Source organism: Nelumbo lutea, chromosome 2 (assembly GCF_056320005.1).
Source record: "Nelumbo lutea isolate HS-2025 chromosome 2, American lotus-T2T, whole genome shotgun sequence".
In the NCBI taxonomy this organism is placed as follows: Eukaryota; Viridiplantae; Streptophyta; class Magnoliopsida; order Proteales; family Nelumbonaceae; genus Nelumbo; species Nelumbo lutea.
This window is the reverse complement of record NC_142685.1, coordinates 57,399,263-57,409,727: the sequence shown is the minus strand read 5'-3', so window position 1 is coordinate 57,409,727 and position 10,465 is coordinate 57,399,263. Positions and strand designations below refer to the sequence as shown.

General features: G+C 38.5%; 1 protein-coding gene across 1 annotated transcript; it reads left to right on the top strand.

Moving 5' to 3' along the window:
* The first annotated feature begins 2,295 nt into the window (after positions 1-2,295).
* On the top strand, positions 2,296-8,880 carry U11/U12-31K (RNA recognition motif and CCHC-type zinc finger domains containing protein). Its single transcript, XM_088972646.1, has 2 exons — positions 2,296-3,208; positions 8,508-8,880. The coding sequence occupies exon 1, from the start codon at positions 2,408-2,410 to the stop codon at positions 3,176-3,178; it is 771 nt and encodes a 256-aa protein (XP_088828772.1). The 5' UTR covers positions 2,296-2,407; the 3' UTR covers positions 3,179-3,208; positions 8,508-8,880.
* Positions 8,881-10,465: the final 1,585 nt, after the last annotated feature.

The following is a 10,465-nucleotide window of genomic DNA, read 5'->3' as shown; positions in this document are numbered from 1 at the left end:
CTTATGAAAATGGAGAGGACTCATAAAAAAATCATCATAAGGAAAATATGGAAGCTCAGGTGATGTTTGGTTTTGATGATGATTTCTTGAAAATCACTGTCATGTCGGAGTCATGTCAGCATTAGAGGACTTGGTGCTGAATTTTTTGTTTGGTTAGTCGATTTTGGTGATTTTTAGGAAATCAGTAAAATATCGATTCTTAAAATCAGCCCTTTTCAGGGATTACCTTTTTTGATGATTTCCTGATTTCTTGCTTATTCCTATTTTTTTTTAGGATGATATGGCATTGAATTAACTATAACACAAAAATAATTAACCCTTGAGAATCAGTACCAAACAGACTAAAAGTCAATTTCTCAAAAATAGGTTTACATGGCATAAATGATACCAAACAACAATTTTTGATGTTTTTTAAAAAATTAATGATTCCAGGATAATCGGCAAGGAGGAACCATCATTGATGCCGAACATCACCTTAAATTCCCTCCTAAAATCTGGATGTTCTTAGATCTAGTATTAAAGGGTAGAATCCTAAGCAAATAGATTGAGAAGGATAAGAATGAAGTAGGGGTGAGCATTCAGTTTATCCTTTTAAAAACCGAACTGAATGAATTGAAATATCTGAAACCAAAATTTCATTATAATGTATTATATCATATATTATATTACATATTACATATTATGTAACAAAATTCGATTAACTGAATTTTTAATTCTAAAAACTGAAACTGAAATTGAATTAACCAAAAATAAAAGAAAAACTAAACCAAAAGAACCAAATCCAAAATTTTAAACCAAATAATGAATAATGCTCGCCCCTACCATGAAGAGGAGGATGACAGATACCACATCTATGTTAAATGATCGATTGCAAAGCAAGTGTGGCTTGCTTTAGAATTTAGATTAGATGAATCCTAGGTCAAATGAAGGTGAAGGTTTGTTGGAGTAGTGGAATGAAGTAAGAAAGTTTGAAACTTCAAACTCCCAAATATAGGCATGATATTGCCGCATATATGGAAAAATAGAAATAACATGATACCAAACAAGCTACAGAATGCCAATTGAGTGGTAGCTCGGTTGGCAACTTGGCATATAATCTGGGTAGTCTCAGGTGAGATGCGATTTCGAGCCTCACTATCGGTTTTCATCACCTTTGAGAAGATTTATTAGTGTTATTAGAAAAAAGATTGTACTATGTAAAGGAAAATTTGAAATACAACCTCTATGGGACAAAGGTGAATGATTCAATACCAAAAAAAAAAAAAAACCAAAATGGGGGAAATTGCAAGTTGTAATTCATTCAGACCTTTTGACCCATTGAGAATTTTCAACCAACTCAAAATTTTCACAAAGTTGCTTGCTGTACTCTGCCCTATATTGAAGAAGAGTATGCATGTTCACGGGCCGGGCTTTTAGTCCAACTTTACATTATTGCAGGTATGGGCCATTCAAATTTTGACAAAAGCCAAGCCCAAAACCGGCCCATGAACAGGCCAGTGAAGAGTATAAGACTTAAAAAGATAGAATTACAGAGTATAGTTGCTTGCAACCCCGAGTGGAGAACCGGTGGTGGTGCCTGAATGAATCCTGATGGTTGGTGGTAGCTGGTTGCAACAACCCTCCAAATAAATCCATAGAAGCACTGTTGTAACGGCATCAACACAGACAAGTGGTCGGAGTCGGAGACATCTGGTTTGGCCGATAGGCAACGTTTTGTTCTAGCTTCAGGGCAACACCAGCACAGACTAATGATTTTTAGGTTTGAATGGCTGAGTGAGAGAGCCAGAGAAAGAGGGGCACACGGTGTGTGTTGTTAACAGTTTCGCCTCTTATTGGGTTACAATAGCAACCCTCTACCATTTATGAATTCTTTCACTGGGGCTGCAAATGGATCGGATCAATTTGGTAAGGGGTATATCTGTTCCAATTTGATAAAAAATTTATGGGATCTGATTATTGATAAAAATCCATTGGATTCCCAAGATTATGATTCAAATGTCTCATCATATATCTGATTGGATTTGGATTATAATAAATAAAACTTGATGATATAATATAATAATTATATAAATAATATAATTATTATATATAATATATAATATTTCATAGCTAAGGATGGGGATATATTCAAATTCGATCCGTTAATTATTTTTTCGATTCAATCCCATTTGTTAGAACAAACACGGATCCGAATCCGGTTATTAACGGATCGAATTTCGAATCGAATCGGATTCGATACGTTTCAATCCTCTAGCAACTTCATCTAACAGGGTTGGAACGTGTTTTGTTGTCTAGTGATCCAGACTCCTTTCCATCCGTCCCATCTATCGAGCGCCATTTCCTCCTCCTTTGCAAAGACGCCGGAGTCAGACTAAGCAGCGGAACTGTTCACAACAGAGACAGAGAGATGGTAGCGGAGAAGAACAGCGACAGTGACGAGGATGACACCTTCTTCTACCGCTACGCTTACGCTCCTCCCTCGTCTTCTTCCGCCTCAGCCGCATCCCTTTCCTCTACCACTACAAAGAAATCAGTCGGAAGCGGAGGTCTTGTCCCATCAAAATCAACTGTATACGTGAGCAATCTTGACTACAACCTCACCAATTCCGACATATTTACCATATTCTCCACCTTCGGTAAGGTTGTCAAAGTCACCGTCCTCAAGGACCGCGTTTCCCGACGCAGTCGTGGAGTTGCTTTCGTCCTCTTCGTTTCCAAAGATGATGCCCTCCGTGCTGTCCGTGAGATGCAAGGCAAGGTCTTGAACAAGAGGACCCTCACCGTCTCGATTGCCGCGGACAACGGCCGAGCCGCCGAGTTCATACGGAGGAGGGTTTACAAAGATAAGAGCAGGTGCTACGAGTGCCGGGAGGAAGGTCATTTGTCTTATGAGTGCCCGAGGAACCAACTTGGGCCGAGGGAGAGGCCCGCGCCGAAGCGGTTACGGAGGGCGCAGGATGGGAGTGGATCAGGGAGAGGGGGTATGGGGCATGACGATGGTGATGACGAATCAGATGGTGGGGAGAGGTTTGAGGATGACAATTGGGCGTCTGTGGTTGATACAAGAGGGGCTGGCGATAGGTTGATCAAAGAAAATGAAAGGATCGCTGAGAAGAAGATGATGAAGAAGGAGAAGAAAACAAGCTATTTTAGCGATGAAAGTGATGAGGATGATTAATTTGGATTTCGGCTTTCATTAACTTTGAAGGTATCAAGTTTTTACTTCATATTTTCTTTCAGTTTGTCACGCATTGGTTTGTGTAATTCGTGCTTGCTGATTCAATATTATTTGAACTCACCTTTTGGTTGAAATATGGGTCAGTAGATTAATTTGCTGTTCCGACTTTGCTTCTTTGTGCTTCGTTACCAAAAGAAAAAAAAAATCAGTTAGGTAGAGCTAAGAGAAATGCTGGTTGGTGTTTAGACTTTAGAACACTACATGAAGGGTATAAATACAATTTTGTATTCCTTAATAAACTGGTTGCTTCTTGTACTTGTCATAGAGGCAATTGCATGAAAATGGTGAAGAAATTGTTTACTGAAGATTTTTTTAGTTGAATGATACAATTGTAGACTCCATTCTCTAGTTATACGTTCCTTGGAGAATCCATCTTCCTACATTTAAGTGGCAGATGCATGTCAAAGTGAAAGGAAAAAGAAAAGTGAATAAAATAAAAGAAAAGCTGGGCTTATTTTGAAATAACAAGATATGGGAACCCTAGACTGTTTAATGATTTTAATCTACTTTTCAATAAGAGGCAACCGAAAAGGGTCTGTCTCAAAGTCTAAAACTCCATGGATGAAATTACTTAAATTGTTTGGAATGTTTGGGATCTTATATTTATCTATTTATTTTTTGTGTTTCTTTTGTTGTTGATGTCATTTGGCTAGCGATTCCTCATCACCCAATTTATGTAATCTTTTTCTATTTTAATGGGTTTCTCTTTTTTATCACCAAAAAATTACTTTAACCATAGTTGCAAGTTCTTCTATGTTATGTCCTTTGCTCACTATTCAGATGTAGTTAACAAGATCAGGGAATTGCAAGGGCAGGACTCTAGGAAGTGGAAGTGGTCCAATTCAGGTTTGTTCTCAGTCAGGTCCTTCTATTATGGATGATTAGAGTAGGACAGATCTTTCCCCCCCATAAGGCCATCTGGGGAATAGCAGCGCCATCATAGGTCAATTTTTTGATGGGTGGTGACATGGGAAAGGTGTTTAATTAAGTATCTGCTGATTAGAAAGGGGGTCAACCCACCAGACTTTGAGTTTCCTTTGTGTAAAGGGGAGATGGAGTCTTTGACCCACCTTCCTATTTTGCAACTTCTCTTACAGAGTGTGGCATCATTTCAGTAAAGCAGTCCTTGTGTATGTTGCTTTCCTTCTTTGGTAAAGGCTTTGTTTGCTACCTGGCAAGCTCAGATGTCCAAGTGAGGCAAGGCATTCTAGGCAGTGGTGTCCCTGGCATTTTTGTGGGCAATCTGGAATGAAAGGAATAGTAGAATTTTTGAACAAAAGTGCAGCCTGGAGGAGGTGGTTATCAACTATGCAGTGGACATGATAAAAAATTGGTTATCTACTGTTACATTAGTGGAATTGAACTATCATACCCTTTTCTAAATATAGTTTTTTTTTTTTTTTTTTTTTTGGGGGGGGGGGGGGGGGAGGTCCTTAAAGGTTGGGTAAATGTACTGAAATTCTTTGTACAAGGGACCATACATTGTATATCTTTGTTTTCAGTTAATAAAATATACTTTACTTTCTTTGTACAAGGGACCATACATGTATATTTAGGGTCTTGAGGTTGGAAAGTAATATTATTTTAGGTCATGTTACTGGAACTTTGGGTCCAGATGGTCCTCTTTTTGTTCTTGGAACAATGGCACGTCAAAAAGAAACATTTTTGGCTGCAAGATAGGCGTTAAAGAAGATATGTGCTTCTTGTATAAATCACCTTTCAACACAGCTTTCAACTTGACTTCCAAATCATAAAGGAGCAGAAAGACCATTCGATTTGTTAGTAAAAGGTTTACATTATCTACTATGGGTCTTACAGGTGTCATTATCTACTATGGGTCTTACAGGTGTCGTAAAGGAGCAGAAAGACCATTTGGTTGGTGAGTAAAAGGTCTACGCATCTAGGATGGGGTTTACTGGTATCACAAACCAAAAGGGGGGAAGAGAAATGTCTGTTGGAACTACTCGACATTTTATTGAAGGGAAGTAATGGCTAATGTGATTGATAATAAAAGTACCTTAACTCTCTTGGGCATCCTTGATGAGATCTTTCTGGACCCCACACAGATAGATAGTAGAATTTGGACCCCCTCACCCTCCAGTTCCTTCACTTGTGTCTCCTTTTCTTAAGGCCCTTACTCAACCAGTTAACCTTTTTGGCTTGTCATTCCTTGTTAAAGAATTCTGGTGTCAGCCTATCCCTCCAAAGGTTGGGAGTTTTTGTTGGGAAGCATTTTTGGAAAGACTCAACACAAGTGATTTGCTTCAAAGAAAGAAACCCAATAGGTGTTTATTTCCTCATTGGTGTGTTATCTGTTAGGCTGATGGTGAGTCTGGTTACCATTTTTTAATTTCCTGCCATTTTGCAAAAAAGTATTTGGGAATGGTTTACTTCTTTGTTTGGGTACAGTTGGAATCTCCCTCTGAATGTGCAAAGCTTATCTGCTTCTTCTTCCTTCAGCTGGTCAACGAAAAGAGGAAGGATTATGTGGAGATGTGTTAGGGCTGCTGTGTGCTGGTCTCTTTGGAAGGAAAGAAACTCAAGAATATTTTCTGACAAGGAGAGAAGCCTAGAAAGTGTGATGGAAGTGATCCACATAAGGGCAATACATTGGCAGAAATCATTGGAGGTGTTTTGTAGACTTTTCAGTAGATGATCTGCTAGGAAACTGGAAGGAAATTGCGAAGTCAGTCCCAACTATATGACTTCAAGTCTCTTATGGAGTCCTCCTTCTTATGACTTCATCAAGCTGAATTTCAATGGTAGCAGTTCGGGAAATCTAGGGCCTTCTAGCATTGGGGGAGTTCTAAGGAATGAACAAGGGAATATGATGGCCATGTTTTCTGGTCCAATTGGAGTGGGAGACTCCCTTAGGGCTGAGGTAATGGCGGCCATGGAAGGGGTAAAAAGAGCTAGGGACCTGAATATCAATAAGCTGGTCGTAGAAGGAGATTCTGAGATAGTAGTGGGATGGTTAAAGGAAGACAAGATTGGGTTCTGGAACTACAACAATGAGAAGAGAAAGTTTGTGTGGTTGATTAAGGACATTGATTTGGCTAAAGAGAAGTGCCAATTCCCTCACCGATGGATTAACTAGGCAAGGAGTGCGTAGGGATTCTATTTTCTAGGTTCTTTTGTAACTTTTTTTTTTTTTTCTTTCCTTTGAATGTTTATTCTGATCCCTCGGGGAGCTAAGATATTTTTATCTCCCCTCCTTTGTATTTTAACCTCTTATTATTAATGAAATACTTCCTGTTATTGATAAAAAAAAAGATAGGAAAACCGGGATACCTTATTTTGGGCTTCTGTGTAATTTCTTTTGTACTTATAACTCCGCAACTAACTTTAAAGGAAAGGTCGCATCTCTTGCATGTAACTCTTATTTGCTGGTTTAATAAAATTTTACTCATTTATCAAAAAAAAATAGTAAAAGTATTACTTAAGGATGATGGTTGATGGACAAGATAGGCATAAAAAAAAAGAATCAATCAAAAAGCTGTGCAGGCTTCCTACGGTTCCATCATAGATGGTTCCATTCCTCTGGCAATTCTATGGGCTGTGTGGTTAGAAAGGAACAATAGGATTTTTGAGAAAAAATCTGCTACTGAAGCTGAGGTTATTAACTGGGCAGTAGAGGTTTTGAGAAGCTGGATATCTATACATACTGTTTTTAGAGATAGTATTTCTGATTATATTTTTGGACGATGGCCTTCTTTTGAGGTCCTTCATTTTGTACAGCTTCTCATTGTACACAGGACCTTTTATTAATACAATCATACTTCACCTTTTTTCAAAAAAAAAAAAAAATTGATTCATGTAGCTTACACCAAAGGGTTGAAATTGAGGTTTTATTGACTTCACTTGAGGGCCCCATATGGACTGGCTGACCAAAATAACAATTTGCTGAATAGAGTGATTACCCCAGCAAGTCCATTGACTCCATTCCCCAATTAAGGAACCTTCCTCGCCTTGCTAGTTCATCTTCTAATGAGATGGCTGATCTCAGAACCCTGCCGAACAGGTCGCTAATCTGGACTTAGAGTTGCATAAGGGCCACCATCAATGATGGTCCCACCTCTCCAAAGTCTTGGGTGGGGTGGACTGGATACAGATCTAATCCTTGAAAGCTTTTTGCACAAAGTGGCAGCTCTCAGACTTTCTTGTCAGATTGCACAAGGACCATAATCAATGATGGTCCCAGCTCTACGAGGTCTTGGGAGGAGTGAACTGTATACAGGCCTAAACTTTTGGCTTTTTTTTTTTGCACAAAGTGGCAGCTCTCAGACTTTCTTGTCAGATTGCACAAGGACCATAATCAATGATGGTCCCAGCTCTACGAGGTCTTGGGAGGAGTGAACTGTATACAGACCTAAACTTTTGGCCTTTTTTTTGCACAAAGTGGCAGCTCTCAGACTTGCTTGTCAGCCCAAGGCACATTGGACCGACCAATCAATAACCTCCATCTGGAGATCTGTCATACTAAGGTAACACGGCGATAATCATCTCCAGTGCAGCATTCCTTCCTGACTTCCTGAGACAGGGTCTTTGGATTGTACTTTGTACTATGAAATTATTTATTCATTGTATGTTGGAAAGAGAATGTGCCGTTACAGTTTAGTTTGTAGTGTTGTAGTTGTGGATGACTTGCTTTGCAATGACTAGTGCATATCACTGTCTTGCAACCTGTTGTCTTTGTTTCTCAATTCTCAATATGAAGTAGCCTACTCTTGTTTAAGTAGAACTCTCTCTCTCTCTCTCTCTCTCTCTCTCTGTGAGATCCTGGTACATTGTTCTCGTGCAGTCTGTCAGTGAAGATTGAATTGATTGTTGCTTTTAATTGCAATCGTTTTTTTTCTTTTTTTCCTTTTTTGATGAAGGCTCAGTTTGGAAAGAGTACAAATACAAATATGTACATTGCAAAACCTTTATTTGTGTTGTACATATTTTTATTTGTCTTTCCAAACTAAGCCAAAGTCATCAATTATCAATCACATCATGGTAGTTTTTAATATTTTAAAGTTCTCTTTATTGATATTAATTTCTTCTAGATCCATCACATAAACTCTGGTTAGACTGCTAGAAACAATGCCTTGTTTGCTATTGCATAGAGAGGATATATGTGATGCTTCATTGGCACAAGTTACCCTTTTGTACACTGTTTTAGTTTTTTTTTTTAGGGATGGATAAATGGTAGTTTATGATTGATATTTTGTTTAGAAATAATCTGACTTCTTATTACATTTTTCTGAGATTTGTTTATCTTGGACAGGAATAATGTTAGAAGGAGAAGAGGATTAATGTAAAGGTACTGGGACCATCTCCAGAATTGAAGCCGAGTTCAACCTTGAGAGAGGCTGAGAGGGGGTGGGGGTGGGTGATAATGAGAATTACTGTCATTATCATCTGAGCCTTGTTCCAACTATATGGGGTCGGCTGCATGAATCTTGCTTTGCCAGTCGCCAAAATGTATACGAGATAGGGAAGAAGATACGCTGCTTTCTTTTTGCCAATTCAAGTATTCAACCATGTATTCTCAATTCCCAAAGGCCAAGGGTTCCTGCTTCAAAAAGAATCTAATGTGTTATTGTATAGCTTGTTTTGGTCATTTGGTGCCATATTTGAGATATTGCTTTTCTTTTTCACACTGTTTCAATTGTTTGCGCTTCATTTGAGTCATTTATAAGATGCTCCCAATGTACAGCTGCAAGGACTGTGAGGTGGGTGTGAGGATCGAATCTGGATTTGCTTATCACAGGGCGCGCCTCACACCAACCTAACATGATATCGCAGCTGTGCATTGAGAACATCTTCAATGCTCCTTGCAGGAAATGTTTTCAATACACGACTGAAAGCGCAGTATGGTTGGTGTGAGGCACGCTCTGTAAGGAGCAAATCCGATTTCATGAGGACATTCTGTGAAGAGGAAATCCGAACGTCCTTAAAGCCTTCAACCACTAACTATTTATTGAACCCATCAAGCTTGAGGCCTGATTGTCAAATACAGGAGACATAAAATTTGTTAAGAACCACCACTAACTCCAATTGGAAATTGGATCTGCTCCCAACCAGCCACTATAACTGCATGGGAACATCTCCGCTGTCATTCACGAGGAGATATTCCCGATTTGCAGCTTTTGTGTACTGTTGGGAGGCCTATTGGAAATGTTTGCGGGTAGTAGTCATTGATCCGTCCCCTCTAATACCATATAGGCATATAGTATCATAAAAGCACTTACGAATGATTTTATAGATGTTGGTTTTATTACCAGTAGCATTTACCTGAATTTCACTCTAAAAGATTTTAAAGTTTACTAACAATATTTAGAGCCCTGATCTAATCGTTGCTTGTGTCTTTCTTTTCTTTAATTATTACACTTCAATTAAATATTAACTATATACAAGTATCAATCTGTATTGGCTGATACTTAGTGGGTGTATTGGGGGTCTGACCGGTTCAAGGGGTGGAGTCGTCCTAAACCGGCACCCCTAAACAGATTGTAAAATAATATAACAAAAACAAGTACAAAATGCTGTATCAATTCGTCCGATACATCCCAATCAATATATTGGATGTATCGATATTTTGAACCTTAATTATATATAAAATATGGTATTTGAATTCAACTTTAATAATCTACATAGAATCCAAAGTAAACATTCACTATTCCTTAGGTGATGGGACTATACAGTGAGCCTAGATCATTTGCTGAAACCCTTCCGGTGTAGAAAATATTGGCATGTTGGCTTGTGGTTGATTGTATAGCCCATGATACACAGCGGTGCAAGCAATAGATCCCTAGCGTTGTGTCATGCAAGTGTTTGGATCTACTACCCACACCTACCACACCACACATGACACATTGGTAAATGGTAATGGACAATTGGGGTAGCTTACCGGCCACAGATTTTATTAAATACAAATTAAGCCAATTGGCACCTTCATTACTTGTCTTTCTTTCTTTCTTTTTAAATTATCTTTCTCGTATATGGTAATCACCTTCTCACTTTATGACTATTAATTATTCTCCTAAACTTTGAACTACAAAGTCTCCAGCGGTGGATCATGGATGCGAATTGAACTTTTCTCAAGTTATAAAGCTGATTTGGTTTAATCCAAATTGAGTTATGAACCGAGCTCAAGCTTGATAAACATCCATTCACGAGGTTCACATATCTAATCGGACCTATATTATATTATATATAAACATTTTTTTAAAAAGTTTGGTT